This window comes from Phycodurus eques, chromosome 2, assembly GCF_024500275.1.
Source record: "Phycodurus eques isolate BA_2022a chromosome 2, UOR_Pequ_1.1, whole genome shotgun sequence".
NCBI classification, from domain to species: Eukaryota; Metazoa; Chordata; class Actinopteri; order Syngnathiformes; family Syngnathidae; genus Phycodurus; species Phycodurus eques.
The window spans coordinates 6,645,080-6,664,350 of NC_084526.1; the positions used below are offsets into that span (position 1 = coordinate 6,645,080).

At 41.2% G+C, this 19,271-nt stretch overlaps 1 protein-coding gene across 7 annotated transcripts in view; it reads left to right on the forward strand.

The window, feature by feature from the left end:
• The first annotated feature begins 595 nt into the window (after positions 1-595).
• Positions 596-19,271, forward strand: part of ppfia1 (PTPRF interacting protein alpha 1) — an 87,783-nt gene continuing 69,107 nt past the window's right edge. For 3 of the 7 annotated variants that reach the window (XM_061665313.1, XM_061665303.1, XM_061665294.1), the window contains exons 1-2: positions 599-1,678; positions 7,826-8,095. In XM_061665313.1, coding sequence (XP_061521297.1) covers positions 7,826-8,095 — 270 coding nt within the window. In that variant the 5' untranslated portion in view covers positions 599-1,678. Of the gene's footprint in view, positions 1,679-7,825; positions 8,096-19,271 lie in introns of all 7 variants that reach the window. The other 4 variants (XM_061665266.1, XM_061665257.1, XM_061665284.1 and 1 more) reach the window with 2 other exon arrangements.

The following is a 19,271-nucleotide window of genomic DNA, read 5'->3' on the forward strand; positions in this document are numbered from 1 at the left end:
ACATGAATAGATTTCAAAAGACATAACACATAAACCTCAGTTAGCATAAAATAACATGGGAAATGAATGCGGGTTATTTTGGACGCATATGTACGTGCGCAACAAAGGGTTAAAACCCTTTCCAAATGATGCTGCCTTGATTCCCCACAAGATGGCGCAACTGATTTATCGGCCATTCAACCAAGAATGTGGGTCACACGTTCAAATGCTTTTTTTTTTTTTTTTTTTTCCAGTACTGGACTGGACAGTATGTGCAACAGTATTAATCCCTCATGTGTTTTGTCGTTGAGATTAAATTCATTGTTTAGAATGGATGTATAGTTTAAGCATTATTTTTAAGCATCGCATTTACAACTACAGTAGTACAAATTCTAAATAAAAATAATCGTGAAAGTATATCATTTGTATGTTATTTGGCTGTGCATGGTGACGACGTTGCACTAATGTTTTACTATTTGGTTTATACTGCGATACCTTAATTCACAAATAATTCATTATGCTTAACAAGCTACTTCCCCTATAAACTCTGAAGGTCTGTGCTGCTCGTATGGTGGAGACCGTGTAAACATGTTAAAATACTCGTATCACATTTTTTTGGGTCACCCTTTTATCTCGGGGAATGCTGTCATGAACCAGAGCGTGGCAAGCCGGGAAGGGCTCCCCTGCCGTGATGGAACTACCAGGCTAATGAAAGAGCTAGCCACCGAAAGCCCACCATTGGCTGTCCCGACTGCCCAAGCTGGCAGCAGGCAGTGGCGTCAGGGAAGGACTGGACTGACAGAGGCTAAAGTGGAAATACAACCCCCCTCCAAAAAAAAGAAAGAAAGGATATCACATTGGAAACTGGCAGAATTTGAGTTTTACTCGACTTGTGGATTTCCCAGCTCGTTCATGCGACGTTGAACTAACGTTCAACGTTGTCTGGAAGTTTCAGATCCCGAGGTGGTGACGCTACTGCTCGCTAATGGTAGCCGATGCGCTAACGTTACTTGATCGATGTAATTGTTTTGGTCTAATTTATCGTCTTACTTCCAAAGAATAAAACCGTTTCGACGCTTAAGGCAATGTCGGGCACATAGACTCGAGACATGTTGGCGTTTGACCAACTTTTACGTAACTCGGTGTTGGTTTCTTGGCGAAGTTAGTCTTTCAAACAAGCGAGCGTTAGCCACCTAGCTGGCTAGTAGCTAACGTTGGCTAACTGTTGACTCCAAACAGATTTAAAGCCAAAGAAAAATTATTTTGTTTTAAATTAAGTCAAGGCTAGCAAGCGCGCTGCTGTTTCCACGTCACCTAACTAGCTGTATCGTTTGCTGTCTACTTGTGTTGACGTGATACTGCCAACCGGAAGAGTTTTACTTTTTAAAGTCGTTGTTCAGTTAAAACTCTTCGATATAAGGAATCACGGAATCGCCAATTTATTTGACTAATGGTAGCTAGCTCTCGCTGAGTTAGCCGGCTGAAGTTGGAATCCTGACCCCCTGCTCAAGGGGCTTGCTTTGAGGCCTTGTCTACAGTGGGGTGAAAAAAACATATCCAAAGCCTTATTATACAGTATCTCGGCGTCTGAGTGGAGTTCATATTTTAATGTCTGGATATTTGGCAAGCCTCCTCACGACCTAATAGGAGAATCTGGACTTCGTTTACCTGCCGGTGGGAAATACTGTTACTTGGCAAGGTATTTTGAACTTCATTATTTAAGTGCAGTTTAATTCCAAAAATTAAAAAGTCAACGCTAGTTAGGTTATATTATAAGCATTCATTAACAATTTAGATGTGTGTATGTATGCATGTATGTTCGTGAGTAAGTGTGAGACGTGGTTTTTGTTACGGGGCACACATCCAACTTGTCAAATGTATAAATGTCCAGTTGATGGATTTTTTTTCGAGGCGTTTTAGCCCACGTAAGGTGATTTAACTTTACATGAACGCAATTTGTGTATCAGGGAAAAGTTAACCAATTTAAATTCCATTTGAATATAAAGGTAAAGCCCAAAGCTAGTTGTACCTAGGTTGTACAGAGAGATGATGATGATCAATAATTAATTTCAAGTATTCTTGGTACATTTATTTTAACTTTGTATTTTTGGATATCCCTGATGCATGTGCACCCACCATCTGTCACTTAACGTATGCTTACTCCAACCACCATCACCGTCGCATACAAGTTTAACCTCAGTGACACGCAATGGCTGGACTAAGTCGACTGAGCAATGGTCTACCTTCACAGGTAGAATCAGACCCGCAGCAAAGACAAAACCCTGCCTGTGTACAAGGGGATTGGGTGATGTGATATTTAAGCAGAACAGCGAGGCAGAAAAAAAAGGTGGAAATTTTTGTTTTAATTAGTTTGGCATGGTCTATTGGCTTTATATTTTGATCAGAGTAAATTAGGGTAAGTTTACCTGTTTACATGTGATTTTATTTTTTGGGGTATTATAGTCATTTTAGTTGAAGGTTAGACATAATTGAAGTTGTTTTATTATGTTTATTTACTTGCTCTTAATAGTGCTGGGCAATCTATCCAGAAGCTCCACTCTATCGATATTTTATTAAAGGCTCATTCACAAAACTGCACTTGGCGTCTGATGCCCTCAACTTTCCCATTCAATGTGTTTGTGCTGAGGGGGCGTCAGCGCGTTTTGACGTAACGCCGAGCATCGAGTCAATGCATCGAGTCAATGTAGAGGGCGTCTGATGCTCAGCGTCGCGTCATCAGATAGAAAAAATTTTCTATTCTGGGGAGTTGACACAGTGATGTCAAAAAGCTCCTCCAATGGGAGCGGGGCTGGCGGAGTGCTTTTTTGGCTGACTTGTACTGTAAACAACAAGGGGGAAATGAAGGAAGGCATAATAGTTGCGGTATCTCATAATCCCGAACTTTGGGCCAATAGAAAAATAATGTACAGAGACGTCTCTGTGGGAGGCTTTCAAACTCCTTTTCATAGCTCCCTGCTCAGCCTGAAATTACTGCTGGGCGATATATCGAGAAGCTAGATTCAGTCAATATTTTATTAAGGCTCGATATGGAAAAAGGAGATCATCGATTTTATTTTCTATAATTTTCACTACTCCGCGAGGCTTGCAGCTACATGGAGGAGAATATCCTCGTGACTTGCAAGCCATAAATAGTCCCACTAAAAAGGCATGTCTATCATTTGGAAACAACCATAATCTACAAAACGTATATAAAAGATGCCACGACGAAGACAGACATAGCTGTGTAAAATCACCTGTAGATGAATTACATTATCGAGTGCACACATGTAATAATCTATGCATCATGCTAAAAAGTGCAGCTCCTGTAACGTAAACAGAACAACAACACGGGCCGCGTAACGGTCATGGTAGCAGTTGAAGCGCTCGTGTTTTTGCCTTTGCTCCGTGCACAGGGTAGGCATCTAAGATAGTAGTTTGCCTGTTCACGGATAAGATAGAAAGTGCTTCAGGGGCTTGTTAACGTTAGCATTTAGCAGCTACCTTCGTTGCGTGAGCGATCAGGCAAATAGTTTCACAGTGGGCTGCCGTCGCTGTCTGAGCTACCAGTTCTGGACAGTTGCGTATGCTCAATGTGACTTTCTGAAGAATCTGTATTTCTTTTTTTATTCCCTTAACAAATCACCGCATTGTATTCTTTCGACATGACGTCACATTTCTTGTTCTTCTTGATTTCAGGCAGGCTGGGCATGTTTAAGTGCATTGCTGCCACCTAAATGTAAAGTGATGAAGACCTACAACAGAGCCAAATCCTAAAAAATACATTAAAATTGCAAATATTGATGCCATAATGTATTAACGATTACTATAATCGAGTGATGATTAACTTATGCAATTGAACAATATGCAGAATAATTTTATCCTGTTACATAATATACTGCAATAACTGTACTGCAGTAATATTGTTGACATAATGTAAAAAATATGGAAAGTCAGACAAATTGTAATGGGAGCATTGTTCGTGCTGTCCATTTGCCACCTCGCCAATGGCTAATTTAAAAAGGATGTGGCGATGCAAATTTTGCCTGCGTTAGCCACGATGGGGAAACAAAATTGCCTGCGTTAAAAGTCCTTCCTCATAAAAGTTAAGGTGGGCGCTTTTATTCTCCCATTCATTTTGAACGGTGAGAGTGGTTTGTTCCCCCCCCCCCACTTTGTAAAACATCAATTCGTCAACGAGTGCCAGTGTTGGGAAAGTTAATTTTCTCTGCAAACGAGTTCAACGTTCAGTTAAATGTTTCAAAAATGAACGAATTATGTTCGTAGTTCATAATAAAAAAATTGAACTATGTTCACCAATCCAAAAATGAACTCGTTCAAAGTTTTCTTCCCCCCCCCCCCCCCCCAATATGTTGCTATTCCCCTTAAAATACTGGCTTTTCATTTTCCCATTGTTGCCACCCATACAGTCCACACTAGTAGACAGCCGCAGCTCACACACCCTGCAATCTCAAAAACATGAGGAAAAACTTGTTGGTTGAATGCTCTTTTTTACTTTTGTCCTTAATTTGCAAACAAAAACACAGTATGACAGGTTCGATGGTGCAACGAGATTGATAACTGCATTCCTCGCAGCTCTGGCTGACTATAATAACAAAATATTTGATTTCATCTGCAGTATTTTTATATTACAAAACTACATAAATTCCATATCATGAGTGTGATTGTACAATTTTAACTAAAGCATTCTGAAGTCAATTTTTACAGTTATGTACTGTATTACAAAAGAACCGCTGAAGAACACATTCACTCCCATTTACAGTGTCCCTGAACACAACTCACATTCGCACACAGGTGCGATGTGCCTGCCATGAATGGCGGCCGTGGCTGCGCTGAATCGGTTGTCCAATACAGAGTTTACCCGCCGACATGTGAAGGCACTCTTGAATGAAAATGAACTTTTGTTCAAAAACAGTTCTTTGACGCCAGAATGAGCTCGTTCTTAATTACGTTCATCAGGGAGAAATGAACTACGTTCAATTCATGTTTGCACAAAATATGATCTAGTTCATGAACTTTTGTTCATTGAACTCGTTCAGGTACAACACTGCCGAGTGCGGAATCGGGAAAGCCGCTGTCCAGCTGCTGCTGGCTAAGAAAACAGGCTTAGGGACTTTCCCAGCTGGGAGGAGCGGCGTGTCTGTGATGATAAGACCCGATGCTGCTTAGCACCAAATTGAAGCATATACTGCAACATACGTTAGCCGTGTCCATGGTCAATGTGTCCTGCAATTCACATTAGTTCTCGCAGATAGCTAGCTGCACGAGCCGCTAATCCCATTTTGGTTGTCTTGCTGAGCAGCGGTTGCTGGGGCCATAGCTAGTAATCTGGTGGCAAACATAGGCAATCATAGTCGCGCTCCCCCCAAACATCAACATTAACTGAAGTATTGTACTTTATTTACATTTTGACAAAAGCTGAGTTTTGTACTTTAGACCACTTTGTCCTCCTTTTGAAATCTGTTACAAGTATCTCACATCTTAAATTAGCCTACTAATATTTACCACAAAAGATAAAGAATATTTTTGTTTATCTTCAACTAAAAATATTTAATTTTAGATAATTCTATTTCCTGAGCTAGATAAAGTCCGAAAGATGATCTTGAGGATTTTTAAATAAGTGAAACATCTCAACACTATTACTGTAGTTAATAAAAACATTAATAAACATTTAATCTAGTTTAACATTTCAACCGTTTTTCTACTCTCATCTTGGTGATGAAAAGCGTGATGAAAAGCGTAACTCGTGTCACTCCACTTTATCTCTATTCTCGGCTTACACTGACAGCAGTGCTACTGCTACTGGAAATAACATAATTGTAGAGTGTTACATTTTTACTAGACATTAATTTTAATCAACAGGTCAATTGTTTTCTTTTTACAATTCAATAGTAAAATAAAGAGTTCATTCATTTAATTTTATTCATATCAATTCACCATAACATTTAGGCCCCACCTACAGGAAAGAGTTGTTTATTTGTTGGCTGTATCCAAAGTAGTGTTGGGCATACTATAGAATAATTAATTTCTTGCGTTTGGTGAATGAAGCTGATGATAAACATCCCCCACAAAATTGCATGCTAAATCACATTTACAATATTTGTTTCAATGTTTTTTCAAAAAAAGTCACATTTGGAGTATTTTCCCAAATCGTTCAGCACTAATCCTTATTGATGACTCGATAGTTTTAATTGGGCCCACATCATTACGAGCTTATCGGCTTCCCAGTGACGAGAACTGGCTAAGTGTGGCTAAAGGTTTAGCTACATAAACACACGTAATGTTGAGGCCAACTACACACAAGTGTGGCAAGGAGATATTTATACTGTTTAGCCACATTGGCTAAAAGGTTTCATGACCCAGTGTCCACCCTGTGGAAGAGAATTTCTATAGATTGGCAGCTCTGCAGTCATATCCATGAATTCAATTTTAAGTAAAAAAAAAAAAAAAGTAATCTATTTCATTGTGTTGTTTATAATTGTTAAATAAACCTTCTTCTTTATAATGTAAGTACATTTGGTCTGGTCCATTTGTATTCATTTATAAATTTGAATACAATAAATATAGTCATATCGAATATCGGCATTAGAGTGGGGAAAAAAATCGTCAAATAAAATTTTGGCCAGATTGCCTGAGCACGAGGTCTTAACCACACTTATCAGAAGATATACAGTGGGTACAAAAAGTATTCAGACCCCCTGACATTTTTCTCTCTCTGTTATAGTGCAGCCATTTGCTAAAATCATGTAGTTCATTTTTTTCGTTCTGGAGAGGATTTGCGAGGAATGGCAGAGAATCCCCAAATCCAGCTGTGAAAAACGTGTTGCATCAATCCCATTTGTGCTGTATTAGCTCAAATGGGTGCGTCGACTAAATACTGAGCAAAGGGTGTGAATACCTATGGCTGTGTAATATTTATTTTATTTTTTTTTGTTGTAATTAATCTGCAAAAATTTAAACATTTCAGTTTTTTCTCTCAATATGTGGTGCTGTGTGTCATTAATGAGGAAAAAAATCAACTTAAATGATTTTAGCAAATGGCTGCAATATAACAAAGAGTGAAAAATTCAAGGGGTCTGAATACTTTACGTACCCACTGTAGTTAAACAACCACTAGTTCATGAAAGGTAATTGCTGTTGGCTTGTCAGACCATATAGCTGGCTTTTATCCTGTATCCACTAACTTAGTCCTGGTTTAAATTGTTCCCTTGTCGGTATGTAAAATCCAATTCACATAATTCCAGGCTGTTGTCTAGCAATCTGCCACAAGGACCTTAAATCCCGGTTTTCGAGACTGGTTTTAATTCTTTAGAACTTCCTTGCTCTGTTGTCGTGGCAATTTTACCCCATCCAAAAATGTCACTTTATTAATTTCCTATGGTTAAACAGTTATTTTTTGATGCAACGCAAATTAGTTATTAACCTTTTAAATGTCGGGTGTCTGAAATCTGTCCAGAGTATTTTTGGAGTATGAATAATTATCAGCCAAGACATGGATTACCTTAATATTAAAATAATTTATTTCCGATTCTAATGATGTGAAATAACTTGGTTAGTCACATTCTTCTATTTCTTCCATTACATATTTTCTGTCATACTTCTGTGCTTGCAGACACGGAGGGAAAAACTGCTGTATGTAATCTACCAAAACTTACTTCCTCTAGTTTTCACATTGTAAGCAAAATGTAAAACCCATAGTCAAACCAATCTGAGTCAATCATAGCCCCTTTTACTTTGCCGGTAAAAGCTAGCATTTTTCCTTTTTATTGTTGTGGTTTCATATTGTTGTTGTAATTGTTCTAATGTCTCCTCTCATCCATGATTGTAGATGATGTGTGAAGTGATGCCCACCATCAGTGAGACAGAAGGACCAAGTGGAGGAGTTGGCACTGGTCGTCGAGGGTCCGGCTCCCCGCTACAGTCGGACTCTGAAGGTCATTTTGAGTCGCTGATGGTGTCCATGTTAGAGGAGAGGGATCGTCTTCTTGAGACTCTGAGAGAGACTCAAGAAAATCTGGGCTTGGCTCAGGGTAAACTGCATGAAGTCAGCCATGAAAGGGACTCTCTCCAGAGACAACTCAACACTGCTTTGCCACAGGTAAGTAAAAAAGAAAGAAAGAGAACAATAAAGGTAATCAGGCTAGGGTGTGATCAGTGAAAATGAACCAAAAATTGTGATTAGCCACAATTAATTCATGATTTAACAGGAGGGGTAATTACTTTTTCAGACAGGGTCAGGTAACTGAATAGTTTTTGTCCTTAATAAATGTAATCACCATTTAAAAACAGCATTTTAAGTTCACTTGGGTTATTAGGGCCCGAGCAGGTAGACCTGCGAGGTCCCTATTGTTTTTGTAGAAATTCTTATTATTTTAGTCATGACAAACAAAACCATTTTTGAGGCACTAAATGTGCACGAAAATTCACGAAATTTGGCACGCACATCGGGCCTGGTGAAAAATTTGATAATTTCACGTTTTCGGGCACGATTTCCTAAAAATGGCTCAACAGCGCCACCTAGAACGATGCCAAAGTACATCAAAGGCGAACTCGGTGATCCATAAGACCTACGGCTCGGAAAATAGCTATGCATATAGAGGGGACCCAGACGCACAAAAAAAGTCAAGTGAGGCTGATATCTTAAATCTAACAGGAAATGACCTATGACCGGTTGAAAGAAAAAAGTGCGGAATTTTCAAATTTTTTCAGGGTTTATACTTTTGCAACTCCTCCTACAGCTTTCATCCGATTCACTTCAAACTTGGTGTGTATAATCTCAAGACATGGGACATTAAAAGTTATCAAAATCTTTTTAATCCGACAAACTATATGACGGGGGCGTCACACCTTTGACGCCCCCTTCACACCTTTCATTCACCATTTCGCCAAAAAAACGAAAATGCCTAAACTTCATCAAAGTCTCATTTATTCTACGTTTCACCTAGAGCTACAAAAATCGTCTCACACTTGTATCGACTGCACACGTACAAAAACTTCATAGACGCGCATTTCCTAAACACAACAGGAAGTGACCTGCGACTTCGTAATCGTAAGGTTCGCCCTTTTTCAAAGGTTGCTGACGCAGTTCATCAAAGAGCTATTCGTAGTACGTCACACCTACACCTACCAAACTTGGTAGGTACGTGTATTACCCCGACTTCTACAAAATAGTAATTACAACCGATGCACTAAACTCAACAGAAACTGACCTACGACCGTTTAAAGGTCGTTTCCCAACCATTATTGCAGCGTTGAGATTATGGATGTCCTTTGATGTTGATTTGCTCTTGCCTGGTGATTTAAGAGGACAGGACAAAGGAGCATTTCAGATGACAGATCAAAGGAGCATTTAAACTTGAACGTAAACTCAAGTCAGGTAGTCTGTGTGTGGATTGCCTGGCCGTGAGTTGTAGTCGATAGCAGCTCTTGAATGAATGCGCATTCTGTTTCCGCTCGTGGAAAGTGTTGTGAAAATGATAGCAGAGTACGAGGACGAACTTTGGGTACCAAAAGAGGAGAAAGAGCCACAATGTCAAGAACTGTGTGCTGTTTTCATTTTACAGCCTTTCATCATGCTACGCAGAGCTGGTTGGTTCACTTTTCTCTAAATTGTTTAGGAAATACTCTCCATTTTGAACAGTATTACTGTTTATTTACAGGCACTGTGTGATGTTAGATTCAATTTAACAATTTTAAAATCTAAGACTGTGAGCTATATTTCTGAAAATCTCAAAGGGTTGTTGGCCAATGAAGCATTATCAAAGTTTAATAATTTTACTCAACATACATGACTTGGTTGGAAAGATCTGTGCAAGACCTTTGGAGGTAATTTGACTAAAATATAAGTAAAAAAATAGTCCTCCTAACAATTACGTGAGTAAAAGTAACAACATGTTCCTACTCTACTCAAGTACTGAGTAATTTCTTTGCTAACTTCTGATTTATTTATTTTTTAAATCTGAGCATGAACGTCAACTAAAATAAAAATAACTCGATAAAATATGTGCAAGTTCAGATATTGCTGAACAATATCACTTAGTAAAACATCATAAATAAAATGTTTGTAAAATAACAAACTCAGGCAAATTCAGCTCCAAGAAATATATGTTTCCACCTGTTAAGCAGCACAAGACTAGGCTCATCAGGCAGATTACAAAAAGAGGAACAAGGCTGCAGTGGATATAAAAAGTGTACACACCACTGTTCAAATGCCAGGTTTTTCTGATTTTTGACCAATATAAATCATTTAAAAACATTTTCCACCATTGTGACCTAGAATTTATAACTTTTGAACAGGTTATGCACTTGTCCTGCAGCAGTGGTGTCAACGGCCATTTGCGGGTCAGCCTCCATATTTGTGTGGCCCACACTTACTCAATATGGGCCATAACTTTGCATATATCCTTTAGCGTGGTGTCCAACCAACCGCCCGGGTGCAATTTGCTACCCTTCATCGTGCCAATACCTCAAACTACAATGGCCGGGGTGCGAGGGGCCGATTATAGCTGTGCGCAGCTCTAGTTAGGGCCCGAGCAGGTAGACCTGCGAGGTCCCTATTGTCTTTGTAGAAATTATTCTTATTATTTTAGTAATGAATGGAACGGGAGATCGACAGGCGGATTGGTGCAGCGTCTGCAGTGATGCAGACTTTGTATCGATCCGTTGTGGTAAAGAAGGCGCTAAACCGAAAGGCGAAGCTCTTGATTTACAGGTCAATCTACGTTCCTACCCTCACCTATGGTCACGAGCTGTAGGTCGTGACCGAAAGAACAAGATCCCGGATACAAGTGGCCGAAATGAGTTTCCTCAGCAGGGTGTCCGGGCTCTCCCTTAGAGATAGGGTGAGAAGCTCGGTCATCCGGGAGGATCTCAGAATAGAGTCGCTGCACCTCCACATCGAGAGGAGTCAGATGAGGTGGCTGGAGCATCTGATTCGGATGCCTCCCGGTCGCCTCCCTGGTGAGGTGTCCCACCAGGAGGAGACCCAGGACACACTGGAGAGACTATGTCTTTCGGCTGGCCTGGGAACGCCTCGGGATCCCCCCGGAAGAGCTGGATGGTAGAAAATGGATGGATGGATTTTAGTCATGAGAAACAAAGCCATTTTTGAGGCACTAAATGGGCACGAAAACTCACGAAATTTGGCATGCACATCGGGCCTGCTGAAATATGGGATAATTTCACATTTTCGGGCGCGATTTCCTAAAAGTGGCTCGACAGCGCCTCCTAGAACGATGCCAAAAGTACATCAAAGGCAAACTCGGTGATCCGTATGACCTACGGCTCTGAAAATTGGTACGCATATAGAGGGGACCCAGATGCATAAAAAAGTCACCGCGGCCGATATCGTAACTCCAACAGGAAGTGACCTATGACCTTTTGAAGGAAAAAAGTGCAAAATTTTCGCATTTTTTCAGGGTTTATACTTTTGCGAACTCCTCCTACAGCTTTCATCCGATTCACTTCAAACTTGGTGTGTATCATCTCAAGACATTAAAAGTTATCAAAAGCTTTTTAATCCGACGAAGTATATGACGGGGGCGGGCCTTCAAACTTTTCATTCCACATTTCACCACAAAACCAAAAATGCTGAAATTTCATCAGTTGAATTCGTTGTACATTTCACCTAGAGCTACCAAACTCGGCTGACACCTGTATTGACCAAAGACGTACAAAAACTTCAAAGGTACGCATACCGTAAACCCAACAGGAAGTGACCTGCGACTTCGTAATCGTAAGGTTTGCCCTTTTTCGCAAGGTTGCTGATGCAGTACATCAAAGAGCTATTCGTAGTATGTCACACATTCACCTACCAAACTTGGAAGGTACGTGTGTTACCCCGAGTTCTACAAAATTGTAATTACAACCTAAATCCTAAACTCAACAGAAACTGACCTAGGACCTTTTTAAAGGTACACTTTTGGAAAATTTATAGGTGTCACACTTTTGTGAATGTGTCCTACAGATTTCATCCGATTGACTTCAAACTTGGTCAGTACCATCTCAACACCTGGGACATTAAAAGTTATCAAAGTTGTCCGACATATTATATGCCGGTGGCGGCTCTTCAACTGTAGCTTTTCTGAGGTCGCCGAAAACGGAACATGGTGACAGTTCATCAGACCCATTTGCGCTACATTGCACCTACGCCTACGAAAATTCCTACACGCGTGCAGCACCCCCACACGAACAAAATTGTAATTACAACCCATGTCCTAAACTCAGCAGAAAATTATCTACGGCCTTGTAAATGTAACATTCACAGTAGTGACTTGTAATCTCAATGTAACCTTTGAGAAGGCTTGGTATGCACTTGTCCAACAGCAGTGGTGTCCTACCTATGGCCTGGGGGCCATTTGGGGGCCATCCCCCATTATTGTATGGCCCGCATTTTCTCAATATAACTTGTTATACAGCTTTGCGCTTCAGACAGCAGTGGTGTTCAACCTATGGCCCAGGGGTCATTTGCAGCCGGTCCTCCCATTTTGTGCGGCCGGGCATTTTTGCAACATTTGCATGGGTCATATTTTTGCATTTGTCCTGGAGCAGTGTTGTCAACCTATGGCCGAGGGGACATTTGGGGGCCATCCCCTATTATTGTGTGACCTGCATCATCTCAATGTAACCTTTGAGAAAGCTTTGTATGCAGTTGTCCAGTAGCAGTGGTGTCCTACCTATGGCCTGGGGGCCATCCCCCATTATTGTATGGCCCGCATTTTCTCAATATAACTTGTTACACAGCTTTGCGCTTCAGACAGCAGTGGTGTTCAACCTATGGTCCAGGGGTCATTTTCAGCCGGTCCTCCCATTTTGTGCGGCCGGGCGTTTTTGCAACATTTGCATCGGTCATACTTTTGCATTTGTCCTGCAGCAGTGGTCAACCTATGGCCTAGGCGACATTTGGGGGCCATCCCCCATTATTGTGTGACCTGCATCATCTCAATGTAACCTTTGAGAAGGCTTTGTATGCACTTGTCCAACAGCAGTGATGTCCTACCTATGGCCTGGGGGGCATCCCCCATTATTGTATGGCCCACATTTACTCAATATGGGCCATAACTTCGTATATGTCCTAAAGCGTGGTGTCCAACCTACCGCCTGGGGGCAATTTGCGGCCATTCATCGTGCCAATACCCCAACCAGCACCTTAAACTGCAAGTACCCCAACAGGGCCGGACTGCGAGGGCCCGATTATAGCTGCGCTCAGCTCCAGTATTTGTCTGATATCTACATTTGTTTGATGATCTTAAATATTGAAGTGGGGAAACTATGCAAAGATTTAACACTTTGAGAAGGGGACCAATACTTTTTCACAGCACTGTATAATGTCACCCAGCAGAGGGAAAAACAATACTGGCACTGTAAAAGTTGTACATCAATGACTACGGGCTGTAGCTTTGATATCGTGACGGATATATGACACCTTTGTGTTCCCATGTAGTATCACATGCATTTTATCGGAATAGTGTTACAAGTATGCGTACATGATCAGACTTGACACTCAATATAGAGACCAATGCATTTTTATTCCAAATCGAGATCAGATTGTCAGTGCTCAATGATGATAAAATACCTTACTGTTAGGAGGGGAAATAAATATTTTCTCGCGTTAGTCTCATCAGTATCTAAATGGATATTCATGACCACTGAACTGATGTACCCATATCATTTTTCACTTTTCAAAATTGTTGTGCTTAATTAATCAACACTGCACATTGTATTTTTAATGAAATCATGACGGGAAAAAAATGCTTTTTTTTTTTTTTTTTTTTTTTTTTTTTTTTTTTTTAATTACAGAAAAGGAAAAATGAATATTGGGCTGCTAAAAACACCAATGACTGAATTTTTCTTTACAAACTCATTTACTGGAAACTGAAAAATATTTGCAATTTTTTTTCGTCCAGTGAATCACTCAACTAATATTTAGTTGTTTTTGAGAACTGCTTCACATCTGTGTTGCATGGAGTCAACTAACTTTGAACAGCTATTCCATCCAGGTAAGTATGATTTAACAACAAACAAACAAAAATGTCTCAAAAAGTGGATACATTAATTACTTTATTTACTTCCTGCCATCTAATAGAAAACCATTCATTTGTTCTGTCTGTCACTATGCCTCACTGGCATAAATAACAAAGGAACAAAGATACATTATTTATAGTAAATATAATTTTTTGGAGCAATTAAATACACAGTAAATTAACAGGTCATTTAAATAGACACATTCCTCCATCTTGTGATTGGATCGGTGATCGGTTATCGTTTTTTTAAACTCGCTGATCGGTGATCGGCCCCAAAAATCCTGATCGCGTAAAGCCTAGTTGAAAGACAACGTGATGTCCAAGTATTTTGATATATGCAAACTTATCTATGATCACTGGTATGCGATAAATAGGCCCAACACGTTCGTAAGAGAAGCATTCTGATATAATGCTTGCACCGCCGTGCTTCACTGTTGTCAGAGTGTACTTTGGCTTGAATTCAGTGTTAGAGGGTCCTCTGACAAACTCTGCGGCCCTTGGACCCAAATAGAACAGTCTTCCATCAGTCCACAAAATGTTTCTCCATTTCTCTTTAGGCCAGTTGATGAGTTCTTTTGCAAATTGTAACCTCTTTAGCATGTCTTTTTTTAACAGAGGGACTTACTGGGGTCAGCCAATAGATAAACTTCACACAGGTAGATGTGTTTTAGTTGTCAGATACTCAAAGCTAACTTCAGACCATCTTTGATCACCCTGGAGCTGATCATTAGTTGTCTTTGCCCTTCTGGCCATTCTTCGCTCCATTTGAATGGTAGTCTATTTTCTTCCACGTCGCTCTGGTTTTACTTTCCATGCAATGTTGTAGCATTGTGACAAGTGGCTGCCATCTTTGTGGAATTTTCTAAAAACATGGAACGAACATTTCAAACGCCTCTAAAATCCTCCATAACAAATTAAAAAAAAAATAATTAAAAAAAAAAAGTGCTGAAGTACATTACCGTATTTTCGCGACCATAAGATGCACCGTATTAAAAGGTGCAGTCTCAGTTACAGGGTCTATTTCTGTATTTAACACATACATAAGACGCACCGTATTATTGGGCGCAGGCATGCTATCTTAAAACATACGGTAGCATGCATGCACGCTAAAACATACGCTAGCATGCATGCTAGTTATGTATTATGTGATTAGCGGCTATACCACAGGTAGGATGTGACCTAGAGGTGAAAGAGAAATTCTGGAAGGAGCTAGATGAAGTAGTTTTGAGCATCCCAGCCAAGGTGGTCAGAGAGACAGGCAGGAGAGTACTTGGTGTATCTTCTGGCAGGAAAGGAGTGAATGAGACTTGGTGGTGGAACCTCAAATGATATCTCGAATGAACCTCAAATCCTACAAGGAAAGAGGTTAGCTAAGAAGAAATGGCACACTGAGAGGACCGAGGAGAGGAGAAAAAATTGAGATGCGACATCGGGCAAAGATAGAGGTGGCAAAGGCCAAACAAGACGGATAGAAATGAGAAGGATGTGCATCGGGTTAGGGTGATTAAGAATAGAGATGGAAATGTGTTGACTGGTGCCAGTAGTGTGCTGGATAGATGGAAAGAATACTTTGAGGAGTTGATGAATGAGGAAAATGAGAGAGAAGGGAGAGAAGAAGAGACAAGTGTGGTGGACCAGGAAGTGGCAATGATTAGTAAGAGGGAATTTACAAAGGCATTAAAGAGGATGAAAAATGGAAAGGCAATTGGTACTGATGACATTCCTGTGGAGGTATGAAAGCATCGAGGAGAGGTGGCTGTGGAGTTTTTGACCAGCTTGTTCAAAAGAATTCTAGCGGGTGAGAAGATGCCTGAGGAATGGAGGACAAGTTTGCTGGTGCCCATTTTTAAGAACAAGGGTGATGTGCAGAGCTGTGGGAACTCAAGAGGAATAAAATTAATGAGCCACACAATGACGTTATGGGAAAAAGTAGTGGAGGCGAGACTCAGGACAGAAGTGAGTATTTGCGAGCGACAGTATAGTTTCATGCCTAGAAAGAGTACCACAGATGCATTTTTTTGCCTTGAGGATGTTGATGGAAAAGTACAGAGAAGGTCAGAAGGAGCTACATTGTGTCTTTGTGGATCAAGAGAAAGCCTATGACAGAGTACCCAGAGAGGAACTGTGATATTGCATTCGGAGGTCTGGAGTGACAAAGAAGTATGTTAATACAAAACATGTATGAGGGCAGCAGAACAGTGGTGAGGTATGCTGTAGGTGTGACAGAGGAGTTTAAGGTTGAGGTGGGACTGCATCAGGATCAGCCCTGAACCCTTTCCTGTTTGCAGTGGTGATGGATAGGCTGACAGATGAGGTTAGACTGGAATCCCCGTGGGCCATGATGTTTGCAGATGACATTGTGATCTGCAGTGAAAGCAGGGAGCATGTGGAGGAACAGTTAGAAAGATGAAGGCATGCACTGGAAAGCAGAGGAATGAGGATTAGCCGAAGTAAAACAGAATATATGTGCATGAATGAGAGGGGTGGTAGGGGAAGAGTGAGGCTACAGGGAGAAGAGATAACAAGGGTGGAAGACTTTAAATACTTGGGGTCAACAGTCCAGAGCAATGGTGAATGTGGTCAGGAAGTGAAGAAACTGGTCCAAGTAGGTTGGAACGGCAGGAGGAAGGTGTCAGGTGTGTTATGTGACAGAAGAGTCTCTGCTCGGGATGAAGGGCAAAGTTCATAAAACAGTGGTGAGGCCAGCCATGATGTACGGATTAAAGACAGTGGCACTGAAGAGACCACACGAAGTAGAGCTGGAGGTGGCGGAAATGAAGATGTTGAGGTTCACTCTTGGAGTGACCAGGTTGGAAAACATTAGAAATGAGCTCATCAGAGGGACAGCCAAGGTTTGACCTTTTTGAGACAAATAGAGAGCAGACTTTGATGGTTTGGACACATCCAGAGGAGAGAGTGAGTATATTGGTCGAAGGGTGATGAGGATAGAGCTGCCAGGCAAGAAAGCTAGAGGAAGACCAAAGAGAAGGTTGATGGATGTCGTGAGGGAAGACATGAGGGCAGTTGGTGTTAGAGAGGAGGATGCAGGAGATAGGCTTACATGGAAAAGGATGACACACTGTGGCGATCTTAACGGGACAAGCTGAAAGGATAAGAAGAAGAAGAAGAAACAATGTTTTAATCTTAACATTGTTCTTGTGAACAATGTTAAGAATGTACAACATATGCTGGCTTCATCCTTAGATAAAGGCCACCTTATTTACACCTGTTTTTTTTCCACAGAATTAATTACCTCATGAATTGCTCTCCACAGTGACATGTTGAATATGGCCCTTTTACTTAATTATTTAATTACACAGACTAAGGAGCATGCATATCATGAATGTTGGGTCTGTAGGTTTTCTATGACTTCAACCACTAGTCAATTATTTGTTCCGTACAGTAGAACCTCGATAAAACAGATCCCAGTATAACGGATATTAGATAAAACGAACCGTTGGGACTGAACAGTTTTATTTACAACCCCAATTCCAATGAAGTTGGGGCGTTGTGTTAAACGTAAATAAAAACAATACAATGATTTGCAAATCATGTTCAACCTATATTTAATTGAATACACTACAAAGACAAGATATTTAATCTTCAAACAGATTAACTTTATTGTTTTTAAGAGATAATCATTAACTTAGAATTTTACGGCTGCAACACGTTCCAAAAAAACTGGGACAGGTGGCAAAAAAGTCTGAGAAAGTTGAGGAATGCTCATCAAACACCTGTTTAAAACATCCCACAGGTGAACAGGCTAATTGGGAACAGGTGGGTGCCATGATTGGTTATAAAAGGAGCTTCCCTGAATTGCTCAGTCATTCACAAGCAAAGATGGGGCGAGGTCCACCTCTTTGTGAACAAGTGCGTGAGAAAATAGTCTTACAGGAATTAAGGGATTTCATCATCCACGGTCCATATCGTCATCAAAAGGTTCACAGCCACAATTTCCAAAAACAGTTTGAAATGTGGAGTCGTCGGACCAAAGAAAACATTTCCACTTTTCATCAGTCCATCTTAGATGAGCTCGGGCCCAGATAAGCCGGCGGCGTTTCTGGATGTTGTTGATAAATGACTTTGGCTTTGTATAGTAGAGTTTCAAGTTGCACTTACGGATGTAGCACGAACTGTATTTACTGACATCCGTTTTCTGAAGTGTTCCTGAGCCCATGTGGTGATATCCTTTACACATTGATGTCGGTTTTTGATGCAGGGATCAAAGGTCACAGGCATTCAATGTTGGTTTTCGGGCTTGCCGCTTTCATGCAGTGATTTCTCCAGATTCTCTGAACCTTTTGATGATGATATGAACCGTGGATGATGAAATCCCTAAATTCCTTGCAATTGTACATTGAGGACCATTGTCCTTAAAACATTGTCCTTAAACCCCCACCCCTCCGTCATTGCAATGTACATGTGCGCAATAGTCACGTCGCAGGGTCTCCTGTGATATTGGTGTACTGTAATATACAGCGAATCAAGCGTAATATTAAAAGTAAGAAGCAGAGGGTCCGGTTTTGACATGCCAATGATATTAGCACCTTGTCTGTTTCCGTAAATTAGGATGCTTCAAACAACACATGGACCAGCCCAGAGGGTTGTGTACTTATTTCCTTGTATAAGTATGAATGAGGACAGGGGAAAGAATGTACACTTGCGTCATTTCGAAGACCTCCTCAATTCCACCGACACGCCTTCCCATGAGGAAGCAGAGTGTGGGTTCTCTGAGGCGGGCTCTCCTATCTCTGGGTTTGAGGTCACCGAGGTAGTTAAAAAGCTCCTCGGTGGCAGGGCCCCGGGGGTGGATGAGATTCGCCCGGAGTTCCTAAAGGCTCTGGATGTTGTGGGGCTGTCCTGGTTGACACGCCTCTGCAACATCGCGTGGACATCGGAGACAGTGCCTCTGGATTGGCAGACTGGGGTGGTGGTCCAGAAGGTGTGTTCCAACTACAGGGGGATCACACTGCTCAGCCTCCCTGGTAAGGTCTATTCAGGGGTGCTGGGGAGGAGGGCCTGTCGGGAAGTCGAATCTCAGATTCAGGAGGAGTAGTGTGGTTTTCGTCCTGGCCGTGGAACAGTGGACCAGCTCTACACCCTCGGCAGGGTCCTCGAGGGTGCATGGGAGTTCGCCCAACCAGTCTACATGTGTTTTGTGGACTTGGAGAAGGCGTTCGACCGTGTCCCTCGGGGAGTCCTGTGGAGGGTGCTTCAGGAGTATGGGGTACCGAACCCCCTGATATGGGCTGT